General features: G+C 53.7%; 1 protein-coding gene across 7 annotated transcripts in view; it reads left to right on the top strand.

Annotated features, from left to right (window-relative positions):
* Window positions 1-10,853, top strand: part of TCF7 (transcription factor 7) — a 30,385-nt gene extending 19,532 nt beyond the window's left edge. Inside the window, exons 3-11 of one of the 7 annotated variants that reach the window (XM_077768636.1) lie at window positions 3,075-3,186; window positions 4,014-4,104; window positions 5,421-5,513; window positions 6,814-6,933; window positions 7,544-7,706; window positions 7,804-7,911; window positions 8,365-8,413; window positions 10,226-10,269; window positions 10,395-10,413. In XM_077768636.1, the coding sequence (XP_077624762.1) occupies window positions 3,075-3,186; window positions 4,014-4,104; window positions 5,421-5,513; window positions 6,814-6,933; window positions 7,544-7,706; window positions 7,804-7,911; window positions 8,365-8,413; window positions 10,226-10,248 (759 nt within the window). In that variant the 3' untranslated portion in view covers window positions 10,249-10,269; window positions 10,395-10,413. Of the gene's footprint in view, window positions 1-3,074; window positions 3,187-4,013; window positions 4,105-5,420; window positions 5,514-6,813; window positions 6,934-7,543; window positions 7,707-7,803; window positions 7,912-8,364; window positions 8,414-9,125; window positions 9,199-10,225 lie in introns of all 7 variants that reach the window. The other 6 variants (XM_077768634.1, XM_077768632.1, XM_077768633.1 and 3 more) reach the window with 6 other exon arrangements.
* The last annotated feature ends 4,045 nt before the right edge of the window (window positions 10,854-14,898 follow it).

Genomic DNA, 14,898 nt, shown 5'->3' on the forward strand with positions numbered 1-14,898 from the left:
ACACGGGGGTGCTGGATGGAGGAATGGCGGAGGGTAGGAAGCTACTGGAGTTGTCTGAGTGGGCAGGGACGAGGCTTGGACTGAGTTGGGGACAGGGAGGAGGGAAGCGGTGGACCCTAAATTATTTTGAAAGTTGAGCTGTTAGGATTGCCTGACAAATTGGAGACGGGGTGTGAGAGAAGAGAGTCCAGGATTACGCCAAGGTATCTCAGCAACTGGAAGGAGAGCATTGCCAGTAACTGGGGAAGATGGAGGGGAGCATTTAGTGCAGCAAACCAGAGGCTCTGCTTTGGACGTACTGGATTTGGGCAGCGCTTCAGACTTAGGGGTAGACTCGCTGAGTGTGCATTCGGGGAGTGGCGTTCCCTAGGGGAACTAGGGGCTGAGAAAGAAGTGTCCGTCATCAGATCATTTAAAGCTACCACCTGGATGAGACTACTCTGGGAAGGATGATAGATGGAAAGTCAAGGGCCCATCTTGGGTGGGGGCAGGAAGATGAGGAGCCAGAAGTTAACCCAAGAAAGAGTGGCTCTGTGAGCTTGGAGAAAAATAGGTGAGTGTGGCATTCTGGAAGCCAAGCAAAGTTTCTCACCGATGAGGAAGAAGTCAGTTGTGTGGAGTGCTGTCGAGAGGTCAGGTAGAAGGAAGACTGAGAACTGACCCGTTGAGTTCAGCAGTTTGGCAGTCACTGGGGACGTTGACAAGCGCCATCTGGTGAAGTGATGGGGCAGGGGACTGGCTAGGCTGAAGGGAGTGCAAGACTAAGAACAGGAAGCCGAGGCTGGGGATGGCTCTTCTGGGGTTTGTAACAAAGGGGAGCAAGACGTGAGGTGGTGGCCGAGGAAGATTTGCAGATGGGAGAAATGGCAGCCTGTTGGTGCCCTAGTGGGAATGAGCCTGGGCTTGCAAAGTGCTTGGCACAGTGCCTCGCGTGTGGCAGGCGCTCAACATGTGAAGGATTCCACGGGCGTCCACATATGCACAGCACTCTTGCCAGCCCCTGCAGGCAGGCCTGAGGATCCTACTTTCTACCTTGCATTCCCACACATACTCTGACTGTGTCCCCATGTGTGTCTGGGGATAAAGAAGGCCTGAGTGTGGCATGGGCCTCTCGGCTTGCTCGGGAAGCCTTGGAGCAGCGGCAGTAAAGCCCCGGCACCCAGGGCCTGGAGACACCATGGCCCTGTCCTCAGCCTCCCCAGGTAATGTTGCCGAGGGCACTGCCCGGTGGGCCTTCCATCTCCAGGCAGATCCCCTCCGGTGAATTCAGACCAAAACCGTCCACCCCATGTGAGGTCAGCACCACAGGGCCAGGGAAGGACTGCGAGCAGCACTTGCTTTGTGCGTGTAAGCTGCCTACTGCACGTCCCTGCCTCGTGACTCTACACTTGGGTAATAGAGCTCTTGGGTATCTTGTCGCTTTACCCTTACAGCCGCCCTAAGGTCATCTCCATTTGACCAGAAAACAGATGCTCAGATATTATAGTAAGTTCTTAAAGGCCACGCACGTAAGAACCAGCATTAAACATGGTCAGCTGACTCTTCCTCAGGCCCACAGTGTGGTCATTCCTAGGCTGCCCCCGGAAGCAGAGAGAGGGCTCCAGGGACAGATGCTCAGGAAGGCACTGTGGTGCCACACAGCCATGCCCACCACAAAGGAGCCACTTTTGGGACACCAGCCCTCGTGTGCCTGAGGACAGAAGGCCCTAGTGTGTAAGGTTCTCAGTGGGCAGATGAACCAGCCCGGGACTGAACGGGAGGGCGGGGTCAGCACCTTCCCTGGGCCCCGAGGGGAGGGGTGCTGTGGCTTGGAACCCAGCCTCCAGCTCCCCGGAGGCAGGGATGTGGGGAAGAGGGTGGCCAGGGCAGTTAGCTGGGAGGTGTGGGAGCCTGGGTCCACCTGAAGCCTCACAGGTAGGCCAAGTCACAGCTCATACTTGACCTCCTCTCCCCTCAGCCCAGACCACAGCCAGCCCATCCAAAGGGCCCTGCGCCAGGCTGCCTCCCCATAAGCTACCTTTCTTCCCCAGACCTAGTGATGCAGGGGTCGAGAAACCCATCCGTTACACAAGCGAGGAAACGGAAGCCCAGAGATGTTAGAGAGTCCGGCTAAATTCACCCAGTGGGAAATTTCACCGACAGGGTGGGAAGGAGCCCAGGCCACCACCTCTCATGGCCGTCCTTCTCCAAAGCAGTCCCGTTTCTTCTGTGCCATGAGTCAGAGGCACTTATCTGTGCTCCTGGCCAGCAGAATCCCCACAGGTAAACTTTTCCAAGTGGAAGCCGAGCACCAATGGTACTTCCAGGGTCCTGAACTGTGCAGATGTGCACTGGGGACGTGCAGAACTATGCCTTGGCCCCAAGCAGCACCTCCTTGTGGCTGGGTCGTGTGGGGAGCCCCCTTCCCAGCATGAGTCATCTCCTGACAGGTCCATGTGACTAGTGAGAAAAGTAAGAGTCCTGCGTTGCTGAGGAGACAGGAAGTGTGGGGGCTGGGTGGGTCGGCCCTGGAGGAAGCCCGGCCCCACCTTACCCACCTGCTCTGAGTTAGAGTGCTGATGGGAACCCTCCCTGTGCCCACAAATCCTGTTAAGCCTGCGGTGGAACAGAGGGTCTGACTTCGGACCCCAAGTCTCGGGGTGGAGAAGTAGGAAAGAGAACTCCAGGCTCCAGGTCTTCAGATCAGTACCTGGGGTCTTGGGCTGGAGGCTAGAAGCCCCCCAGACAAGCGCCAGGGCCTCGGAGTAATGGGAGGGGGTGTCTCAGTCCTAGAGGCAGGAAATTTCCTGGACAGGGGAGATGCACCTCCTGGAACTGAGTGTACAGAAACCAAGAGGCAGGTGATGGCACTGCTTAAGCAAAGTCTGGGGGACGGTGGGCAGGGCCACTGGACATAGTATGGCTTGAGTGGTGCCCCCTTCCCCTGAGGCCTGTGGTTTTAACCACCCCCACTTTCCTTTGACATTTGGGCTACCCGCACAGCTAAAAGGGGCTCTGTTTATATGTATGCCCCGGCCCTGTGCCTTCCTCCTTCCGGTCTCCCCACGTTCACACCCTCCCCCCTCATTTTTCAGCACAACAAGGCCAGTCAGCCAGCCCACAGCGTCCCACAGCTCTCTCCTCTCTATGAACATTTCAGCAGCCCACACCCTACACCTGCACCAGCCGACATCAGCCAGAAGCAAGGTACGGAGCTGGGAAGTGGAGGGGCCTGCCGGTCCCAGAGCCTGGGGGCCAAGTCCTGGACTTCTAAGTCCAGGGGGCTTAGGTCCTTTTTAACACCTGGAAAGCCTGGGGCTGGGCAAACTCAAAAGCCCAAGGAAAATGCCAGAAAGATAGCCTGGGAGCCTGAGGGCAGGTGGTACCAGGTCAAATGTGGAAGGTTTCAGGTGGAGGTAGGAGCCTAAATCCTGAGCAACCTCCAAGGGCCAGTATATGGGAGCAGGCATCTGGGTAAAGCTGAAGATTCTAAAACCTGTATCCTCCACCACCACCACCACCCCCGCCCCCAATGAGAAAATGGAAAGTGGTGGTTGTGATGGCTGATTCACCTCAGCCTCAGGGAAAGTCATTCTGAAATCAGCCATTGTCGGCTGTGGGAAACCTGCTGACTCAACCCTGGGGAGCCAGAGGGGGCGGGTGGAACCCTGGCTGCCCAGGCCAGGGGGCTTGCCTCCTGCCCAGAGAGCCAGGCCAGAGTGCCCCAGTTGGAGACCAGTGGCGGACCGGGGCACAGCGAGGCCTGGCCCTCCCACTCCTGAGGGTGTCCGTCTCGCCCACTGGCAGCCTGTATCCTTATGCGGGTCACCCACCCACTCTGCCCTTGCTTCCCGAGCCTATAAACGGGGCACCATTAGCACCCTGAAATAGTGCTGAACAAACCAGTATGTCTGGTCCTCTAGCAAACGGAGGTGGGATCTTAAAGGCCTCACAGAAGGGGCTAGGAGGCAGGAAGTAGCAGAAGTGGCTTCTAGGTCAGGCTAGATGGCTTACTCGGCCCCTTTCCACCATAGGAGTTCACAGGCCTCTGCAGACCCCTGACCTCTCTGGCTTCTACTCTCTGACCTCAGGCAGCATGGGACAGCTTCCCCACACTGTGAGCTGGTGAGTGTGGACCCAGTGGGAAGTGGGCACCTTGCGCTGGTGAGACCCATACCTACCGTTTCATTTTCCTCCTGCATCCTTCTCCTTGCAGCAGCCTGCTGCCAGCTCTCGTGTCTGTACCGGGGGCGGTCCGGCAGCTCTTCCCGTTCCCCATGTGGCCTCCTGGTCTCCGCCCTCCCGCATTCGAAATCTACCTCAATGTCTGAGACTTGGTGGGGGCGGGGGGCACTGAGCTGCTCAGGGTTAGGAGAGAATGTAAGGGAAAAAGGCAGGCCCGCCTGAGCAGGGAGGGGACAATACAAGTGACCACAAGACGTGCTGTTGCCTCTCAGCCACCTGGTGGGCAGGGGGATACTTCCCCTTCATCTCAGGGCCTATTGCAGACTGTCCCTTGGCTGAGCTCCCTGAGGAACAGTGTTCTTTGGCCCCTCTGGTGCCTGCTTGATTCCAAGCCCCTGGCTGGCTCCTTGAAAAGCGTGCTTAGTAAGAGGGTCTTTGAAGCCTGGGCCAGCAAAAGCTGGCCTGAACCTCGAGTTAGTAGACCCGTTGTGGGCCAGAGGGCTGAGCTGGAGCCAGGTCTTGGTGAGCAGGTTGGTCCTTTGCCCATCAACCACAGTGTGTTCTGGACGCGTCTGTAGCCTCTCTTGGCTGGGGCAGCACCCCACTGCAGAAAATCTTGGTTTTCCAGGAAGGCAGGGAAGGCCAGGGGCCCACCTGCCCTTTTCCACTTGCTCTTTATCCATATTCAGCTCAGTCTTCCATCCTCAAGTTCTCCTTGGACAGGGCTCCATTCCCCAGTACCAGTCAGGACTATACCAACAGATACTCCCAGGACTGCGGTTTGCCGATCCTTGGGTGTACTCCCCGGGCCAGGGGCCCAGCAATTATAGGGCAGTGTTAGCAGTGCTTTTACTGAGAACCTTAAGAGCCCAGAGGAGTGCCTCATCCAGCCTGGGATTTCCAGGGCTTTCAGAAAAAAGGTCATTTAGCCAAGCAAGAGCTGAACAAAGACCAAGAGTTGAAAGGGGCAAAGGGGGCAGAACAGTCCAGTCAGTGTCAACAGGTATCTATGCTGTACTGATGAGGAAACTTTAGGGAGTAAGGCTGGAAGGGAGCTGGGGGGGGGGGGGTCGTNGTAGAGGGAAGCAGGTGCAGCACAGGTTGCCCTCTGGTGGCAGATTCTTCGTACGTACGCTGGAGGAGTCCTGGCGGAGGCTGTTCCTACACTATGGGTCAGGCCCTAGCAAGGTGGGGGAAGTCCTTCCCTACATCTGGCCAGTAACCAGACTGCTAACAGCTGTCTCTCCCAACCACAGGCCCAGCCCTCCTCTCTACCCCCTGTCCCCTTCCTGCGGATATAGACAGCACTTCCCTGCCCCCACTGCAGCCCCTGGCGCCCCCTACCCCAGGTGAGTCCCATACCCTGCAGCCAGGTTCCTGCTTCCTGTTGCCCAGGCTTCAGAGCCCATATGAGGCCGTGCCCAGGCCAGTGCTTGCCCTGTGCTAGTTGTCTGTCCATCTGTCCGTCTGTCATTCTGCAGCCTCCTGCTGCCCTGTGCCTGAGAATGAAGCCGGTGGGAGAGCCAGAGGCCTAAGCCCAGGCCAAACAGTGCAGCCGAGCACCCTAGAGCAGCCAGGGCCAGTGAGTGCGCACGCGTGCTTGTGCTCCTGCCCCTGTGCACGTGTGAGTCAGCCCATGGGCAGGTGTGTGGGCGCTCACCTGTGCTGTGCATCCCTGCTGAAGGGCGGGACAGGCCGACTCTCCTGGGCATTCCATGAGCCCTGCCCAAGCGGAGGCATCACCTTTTACATGGGTCTGTGACCTTGGACCCTTGGGGACTGCCTGCTCAGAGAAAGGAGCAAGGGCAGAGTGGTTTCCACAGAACAGCAGAAAAGCGAAGTGAAAGGTACGTGTGTATACATTTGTGTCCCTTCGCTTTGCGAACTCCCTTAGTGACAATGCCCACACCAGGTGTGGAATCAGGAACTCGGCAGACAGGTCCAGCCGTACTGGAGTTCACAGCCCAGGGTGGGAGGTACGGACCCAGCACTGACAGCTGAATGGGCTCTCTGGGTGATGGGAATACCCCAACCAGACCCCAGCCAGGGCAGGGACACAGAGTGGAAGAACTTCATGACATCTGAGCAGAGGGGACAAAGGGAACAGCACGAATTGGGGATGGCTAGGAAGGGAAAGTGATGGAAAACGGGGAAAGACAGAGCTAGGCAGTGTCAGCAGGATGTTCATGCAGGGCGGGGCAGGTCCTGCAGAGGAGCCTGGGTTTTATTCTGTGGCCACTGGGGGAGTTCCAGGAGGGGCCAAGAGCACTCACGTGTTTTTAAAAGGTCACTCTGGGAGTTGTGTGGAGAGGCCTGCAGGGTTCAAGCAGGAGAGTAAGGAAGCTCATGGGGCAGCTACAGGCTCAGGAGGCTGAGCTGGTGACAGCACAAGGTAAGAGCCAGATTTAAAGCTATTCAGGACTTACTTAGCAGCCACCTGAATGACATGATACAGATTTTTGCACTGTCTGTCTAACACTTTGGAAGCAGGTGTTTGTGTTGGTGTGTATCTTTGTACTTGTGTGCAAGCCGTTCAGGGTGGGCTGTCTGTTCACCTGTGCTCGTGTACTGTGCAGGGGCCTTGGTGCGTCCAAAGCTCTGGACTGTATGTATATCTTGGCTCAATTTTAACTCTCCTCCTGCCTTTAGGTTCACCCACCCATCCCTGATGCTAGGCTCCGGTGTCCCTGGTCACCCTGCGGCCATCCCGCACCCAGCTATTGTACCTCCCTCAGGGAAGCAGGAGCTGCAGCCATATGACCGGAGCCTGTGAGTGAAAAGGCCCACGGTGTGGAAGAGGGAGGGGAACATGGGAGCAGATCTCAGGCTCCCATCTGTTCATCTGCCAGGGAAAACATTCCTGCCTCGAGGCTCTGTGCCTGCTGCCTAGAAACTCCCGGGACTGCCAGACGCCTACTCTGGTCAAGCCATCTTGTTCTTGCCGCTGACAGACCAGGGTCTGGTTTAAGTTGATGGACTTACTTAAGCCATCTCAACACCCACTGTGGGGCTTGAACTCGCGACCCTGAGACGAGTGACATGCTCCTCTGACTGAGCCATCCGGGTGCCCCTGACCAGTGTTTTTTGATCCTTAGCGGCAGGAGGGAATGGATGGGGTGTGGAACAAAGATTTAGTTTGAGCCAACCGGGGAGGGGTTGTGATGTCCTTCAACAGGATTTTGTTACTTAGGTACAGTATTTCTGTAAGGAAGTTACTCAGCTCTGATCACCCATTTTGGAGCAGCTAAAAAAGATACCATTTACAAAACCCTAGCCTGCATGCCCTGGCACACACACACTGGACACATGCTCAAAAGAAGGTAGAGACATTAGCTGGACACGGGAGGGCTCCTGTGTGATCTGGACTTGTGCCTCTCAGGAAGACACAGGCAGAATCCAAGGCAGAGAAGGAGGCCAAGAAGCCAACCATCAAGAAGCCACTCAACGCCTTCATGCTGTACATGAAGGAGATGAGAGCCAAGGTCATTGCAGAGTGTACACTCAAGGAGAGCGCTGCCATCAACCAGATCCTGGGCCGCAGGGTGAGGCCATGGGCAGGTGGGCTGGCAGGGGTGTCCCCTGGTGCTGCCTGGTGACTCCCTGATGCACCACCATCTATCCCCTCCTTCCTTGCTGCAGTGGCACGCGCTGTCTCGGGAAGAGCAGGCCAAGTACTACGAGCTGGCCCGAAAAGAGAGGCAGCTGCACATGCAGCTGTACCCAGGCTGGTCGGCGCGGGACAACTACGTGAGTGGCTGGTGACCAACAGTAGGGATGGGTAGGGGAACCTTCAAGATGCCATGCCCTGGGCCAAATCTCCGTGGGGAAAGGCAGACCACTGTACTGAAGGCACAGATAAGGTGCAGTGAAGGGCTCAAGGCCTCCCCCTGCTAGCTCAGAAGGCAGCTAAACAAGGGAACTACCCTTGGAGTAGGCAGTGGGGGAGGAGGGGAGAAAGGCCCTATAAGTCTTCTCCATTCAAAATGGAGACCAGCATAGGAAAGGGAGGAGGAGCCTCTAAATGCTGCCCCATGGTACCCTGATAAAAATTGCAGTCAAATACTAGCCCTTCCCTGTAGGAGAGGATCGTGTACCCAGAATCTCAGCGGTAAGCAAGCTGGGCTGCATGTCTCCCAACTCAGTGGCGTTATGAAGGGACCGCCTCCTGGATCTGAGCATCCCTCCCTTTGTTCCCTGCAGGGGAAGAAAAAGAGGCGGTCACGAGAAAAGCACCAGGAGTCCAACACAGGTGAGGCCTTCCCTCAGCAGTGCAGACGCCCCTCCACGCCCACATTTCAGGAGCACCCTGCTCTGGCCCAGAGACGGGCAGAGTATTCAGCCACAGACCTTCAAAGGTCTGGGCTCTCTGGAGACGAGGCCCACTTACTGGAAGCCAAACACTCGTGTGCAGAATGGCTCTGAGCCCCCTGACCCATGTACCACTGGTGTACCGCTTCACACAATCCCCCACCTTTACTAGCCCTGCTCAGAGAAACCGACTGCATGATTCTGCCGAGACGGGCAGCGGCCTGTGTGGGTGGAGGTGCAGCCATGTCTGGGTCCAGCAGTCACACAGCTTTACTTTCCATCAGAAAAGGTGTATGGACTAGGTTTAAGCTACAGCAAGAGGGAGATATGGGACAGGCAGAGTGGGGGCGGGGGGGGGGGCGCGNGCGAGGAGCCAACCTGATAGGATCCCTTCCTTCCTCCACCTCCCCCATTCTTCCCACTGCGTCTGCCGCCTAGCTAGGTGTCCACCTTTCCTGATACCTTGGCTCTGGGTCCCGGGGCGCCCAATGGGGCTGGCTGCGCCATGGCAAGGCCCTCTGCCTATGGGGCCTACGGGGTATCTATGACTGGCTGACACTGATGTTACCTCTTCTTTCTGGGGCCTGCTCTGCCCTGCTGCCTGCCTGCTCGCCCTCTGCCCTGCTCTGCCCCTCTGGCATGGCTGTGAGCAGACCCTGGCTCGCCTAAGAAATGTCGTGCTCGCTTTGGCCTCAACCAGCAGACGGATTGGTGTGGTCCGTGCAGGTGGGTTTGTCCCCACCACCCTCCTCCCTTTGCTTCAAGCTGCTTCCCTGACTCTGCACGTGTTCTGCTAGGCCTGTAGCCCTCCTTTAGTACCCCAGCCCCCTTGCATACGACACTGGGGAAGCCATGCCCTACTAAGAATGAGGCGGAGACAGACTCAGGAAGATAGTTCTGGTGCGTAGTGCCTGGAATCCTCTGTTAATGATGGGCTGATGCTAAGCCTGCTGTGGATATGCTAGGCTTAGCATCCACTTCATTCAGGTGGCCTAAGCTCCTGCTACCAGTTTCCTCACTTCTTCAAATTGGGATCCCTGCCTGAATTATCCTGACCCCTTAAATCTAAGAAAAAAAGGGTGACTACAGTAGAGAACAACTTGGCTTGTACTTGAGACCAAAGGGCTGGAGGGGTAGGGACAGAGGAACAGGGGTACCCCTGGGCACTAAATGTGGGTTTTGCCATACAACAGAGAAAGGACTCTGTGAAAAGAAGGTATGCCTACCATGTGGCAAAAGTTTGCCTGGTTGAGGCCAGACCTGGTAGCTCCTTATAGACTCTAACAAATACCGTCCAGTCCCTCAAAGTGCCGACCCTGCTCCTCTCCAAGGGCAAAAAGGAACCTGGGGAGTGTGTTAAGTATGTGTATGTACACACGTTGGGAGGCTATTTGTGTTGTTCCGCCCGAGCACCACTATAAGCATCGCAGCCCTTTGCCTTAGTGCAGATAGGAGCCCCACAGACACGTGAAGCAGAGGCTCAGCGCCCAAACTAGGAGACGGCTCCCCTGGAAAACCGGAGGCAGCCCACAGGGCTAGCCTACAGAAGACTCCTGGGCCACCTTGTGGCTGTGCTGGGAACTGCACCTGTTCGAAGTCTGGGCCAGGCCCAGCAGAGTCACAGTGCTAGGTTCGAAGGCACAGGCACATCACCCAAGTCCTGGGGAGAGGGGACAAGAGGTCAGTTAGGCCTGTGCAAAGACAGCATTTTCTGGTTGTGGTGTATGACTCTGAATTCACCCTCTGTTTACAGATAACTCTCTTCACTATTCCTAGGAGGAAAAAGAAATGCATTCGGTACTTACCCGGAGAAGGCCGCTGCCCCAGCCCAGTTCCTTCCGATGACAGTGCTCTAGGCTGCCCCGGGTCCCCCGCCCCCCAGGACTCGCCCTCATACCTCCTGCTACCCCACTTCCCCGCAGAACTGCTTGCTAGCCCTGCGGAGCCGTCACCTACATCACCAGGTCTCTCGGCCTCTCTCAGCCTCCCAGTCCCCTGGACCCCCTCAGGCCCCCCACAGCGTCCTGCAGAGTACACAGCTGCAACGACAGGCACCTCAGAGACAGGCAGCCCAGCGTGTACAGGACACCTGGCCTCCTCCAGGGGCTCATCCTCTGAGAGGAAGCGACAGAGCCCCAAAGCACGTGGAAACTGGCCAGGGGCCCTGTTACCTCCCTCTCAGGGACAGGGCCCAGGAGACTTCCGAGGCTGCACAACTTCTGCCTGAACCTGGGGCCATCAATTCAAACTACGCCAAATGGTGGGAACCAGATCTGCAGTGTCTTCTGATTAACGGCTAACGGCATCCCTTGTGCCTACAGCAGCCTGCATCTATTCCTTTTACCATCTGTCTTGCTGGCCAGATGCCCCTGCCACCCCCCCCCCNTGAGCCCAGCTGCTTTCCCCACCCTACACCTCCTGGGCCTCACCACTGCCACGCCCTCCCCATACCACACACTTCAAGGACCAAGAATGAGCTGGTTTACGAAACCACACGTGAGCATGGTCACAACCACATGCTCAAGACAGTGCTTCTCTCAAAAGAGCCTGGAGAAGCTCTGTTGACAGAAAAGCAGTTAATCGTAAGCTGGACCAGAGTAAGCCTTTCGCCACGTCCTCAAGAGCTCACAAGCTGAGGAGGGAACGGAACGGGTTAAGTTTAGGCCTATCACCACAGGCAGTAGGAAAAACCTGACACTACCTTATCAGGCAAGTATGCGCAGTGAGAGGTATCTGGCTCTAGTTCATATTACTTGGCTATGTTTCCAAGAGAAACTCAACCTCCCAAGCAGCTCTGATACCAAGGTCCCATGCCTGTCCCTGGTGAATGAACTCCCAAGAAATTATGGTCCCACCTCCAGCATGCATCCCTCCCTCCCTCCACCAAGAGCCTCTGTCACAGCTCCATCTCCTGCTTGTCCATGTCAGTCTACGCGGCTCTTGGGCAGTTTTAAGAGAGGCCGAACCGAACCTCATGACAACCGATGCCCACCTTCCAGCACGACACCGCTTCAGCTTCAGCTTCCCTAAGGGGGTGCAGGAAGGAGGACCTTCGGCATCCAAGTAAGGAGCCCAGAGAACCTCTAGTGGCGGTCAGTGGGTTTTCACCACAGCCTCCTTTAACCCATTTCTGAGCCAAGCTTCAACCCTGAGCCTTAAAAAACAAACTTTTAATTTAACTCCCCCACCCTCACTGTATATAGCCTGAACCCAAAGAAAAAGGGCTGTTCTTATACCCACACACCCCTCAACAAAAGCCTTTAGTTCCTCTACTTTAGCCACTGGCATCTCAGAATCCAAAGATCATATATTCTAGTGTAGTGCTGCAAGAAGTTTTGAGAGAAAGAAAAGGACTATTGTAGTGTTCAAAATATTTTTGTATTGTTAATGCATCATCAAAACTTTTTTTTAACATGAGAATAAAGATACTTTTTACTGGGTTTCTTTTTCAAAGTTGACCCTGAGGAAGAAGCTGTTTCAGTAATAGAGCATGAGAGACTCCTTTTCTTCCCCACAGCCATAACAGTTGGGGGTTATCCTCTATTATGGTACACACATGCTAAATACTTTAAGTCCACCTCCTCTCCCCTCATGCAACAAAAAGCTAAGCTCATTCTAGGGGTAAACGCCCATTCTAGGCCTTGCTCTTAACTCCCCAATCCTCGGACCTCACGAGTGAGGCAGCTGCAGACTAGGCTGCACACGAGATTGCGCTAGAAACAGCTACCACAGACCCACACAACCACCAGGCTCCATCTTCCCCTCCCATTTTCCTTCTGCAGAGAAAAGACTGAACACAAGTACACATCCTGTTTCAAGGAAAACCAGATCTAGCAGAAGTCTTCTATAACCTGGGATCTATAACCAGAAATTTCAAACGGGCATTTTAATAGCACCCTTTCCTCCTCCCCAAAACTAATAAGGTGCTTGAAGTATCTTCGTATACAAAAGTTCACACAAAGCCTCTTCAGTTAGATAAATCAACAGCCTACTTTTACACAGCAGTTTCCATTATGTTTAAGAATACAGGAGCTAACTCCTGAAACCCATCATGAATGTTAAAGGGGGTCATAAAGCCAACTCAATAGGTCAATCAACTGTTAGATACAAATGCTGGGCAAGAATATCACAACAGCCAGCCACTGGGCCACCATCATGCATTGTTCTTTTCACTGGGTTATATTTTTGGGATTTTATGTTTGAAAATATTTATAAATAAAGTAATCTTCCAGAGTAGTGTCTATTTAAAGTAGGCCACTGGAAGCTGTAATCCCAGACTTGCTTTTTTTCCCCAAAGAGTTAGAGGAGACCATTCTCTCGGTATCTGTCCCATTTAAAGAATTCCACTCTGGCTAATGGCCTAATTGTTTCAAAAACTACATTTTAACCAAGGCTTATGCAAGACTGGGTTGCTGCATCTGATTGGGTGTCTTATTTAGAGCACACTGGGTACAGGAACAATGCACCCTTTGTTTACAGGAGGGCGAAGAGGGGAGGCGTTGGCAACTTCATTAAAATCAAACCAGCCTTTTAGAAGAATTGATTTCTAAGAGGAAACAAATCCTCCCAGATCACACCAGCACATTCCTGAGGCCACAGGTGACTTGAGACTGAAGCCCCAAATTCAACTTCAAATAGCACACCAGTTCCATCTCTCCGCCGGCCAGGAACCAACCGTTTTTAAGACCTACGACAAGAAACCTCAACCTCCCTTAATCATTTCCCAGAAAACAGGCAAGCTGGCTTAGCATACAGATCTTCACCCTCCTGGTGCTTTAGCTACCCCTCCTGTGCTCAGAGAATAGGGCGAAGGCTCAGCTCAGCAAGCTGGCAAGGCATGCCCCAAGTCTCAGTTTGAACGTTTCCCCTTTTTATAGAGGAAGCCCTGTGGCCATACTCTTTTCTAACCTTTAAGTGTATTTTCAATGTGCCCAAAGCACCGCTGCCCTGCTCTAGGCAGTGTACAGGAAGCCTGGCTAGGAAGGCCACACGTGCTGGGCAGCAGATTGATTCTATCCATGATTCCAAAGAAGAAATGAAATCGATTCTTGCATTTCTACAAAAAACAGCATAGAAAGGGCAAAGGTAACCAAGACCTGGCAGGCCTATGTATCAAGGAAGATTTGAGACCAAAAACAAATTCCTCTGGTTTTTGTTTCAAGTTAGAAAGGCTCCTCTATCAGGACTTTCTCAGGTCCACTCAGAGCTTGAAGAGCTCACCACCCAAGGAGACCCCGGTTCCCAGGAACTCCCCCAGATCTCTAACTCAGGCTCTTGGGCTCTCTACTGACGCAGAGCAGCTAATGGACCTTCACTGGTCTACCTGCACACAGTGGGCAGGAGTGGTCTGAGAGAAGCCCTAATGATGTAATTATACAGCAGAGAGACATTAGAAGGGGATATTCCCACGGCTGGTTTGCTAGAATAAAAGCCTAGCTCAAGACAGGGCAGATTTTGAAATTAAAGATAGTATGGGATTAGGCACAGAAGTAACTGGAAAAAGCAAATGCTGTCCTAGGGGTAAGAACTATCCTATCTCTAGCAGCTCTCAAGAATGCAGTCACTGGCAATACAAGAAAAGAGGTATTTCATTGGCTATGGAATTATATAGTAAATACCTACTCACTTCAACCTGACAGTTTTCAAGTTCACCTGGGGATCTGGACCAGGTCTTTCTTTTTCACTCAGGTTTTCTTTCGTTTCTTTATCTGAAGGCTTGTTCTTTTGAGCATGTGCAGTCTTGGGGGGGATGGGTGAGAGAAGGGGAGAAATATGGAGGGGGAAGAATGAAAGGAAGAGAGAGAAGGAAGGGCCATTCTGGAAACTCCTCTTGAATATAGTTTTGACAGTGTAGCTCTCTGTATTCCCACCCATCCTAAAAGCCTCCTGGGAGAGAATTATTTGCAAAGCATTTGAAGCAGGTAAGAGAAGTTGTAGAAAAGCACACTCAGCACATAAAGGTGCTAAGTAAGTACTTCTGAAAACTGTTAAGGTAAGCAGTCACAAAGTCATGAGAACCACAGAATGTAGAAACCTATTGTAAGCAACTATATTCTGTATTCTTCCCACAAAATGCCTCTCAGTATTGGCACACAGATCAGATGTAACCAACGGTGTAGAATACCACAAGACAACAAGTATACCATCCAGGAGTTAAAACGATCACTCAAATCAAGTCCCACACTGGAAATCCATTCAATGAGAGCACCCCGACCAACACTTTTATGCCACCAATCAGGCTCATATCCACTGACGGTAAGGACAGCATTCAGTCTATACTGCTTAGATGTCCAAAAGGCTCTATGTTGAGCCAAGGGATATGTTCTAAACTTCCACATCATCAGCCTTGATATGCACAGCTAATTCTCTTACTCACTCTGTCTTGCAAAGAGTGATTTTTTAACAGTAAACAAAGGCATCAAATAG

Source organism: Crocuta crocuta, unplaced genomic scaffold, assembly GCF_008692635.1.
Source record: "Crocuta crocuta isolate KB4526 unplaced genomic scaffold, BGI_CrCroc_1.0 scaffold64, whole genome shotgun sequence".
NCBI classification, from domain to species: domain Eukaryota; kingdom Metazoa; phylum Chordata; class Mammalia; order Carnivora; family Hyaenidae; genus Crocuta; species Crocuta crocuta.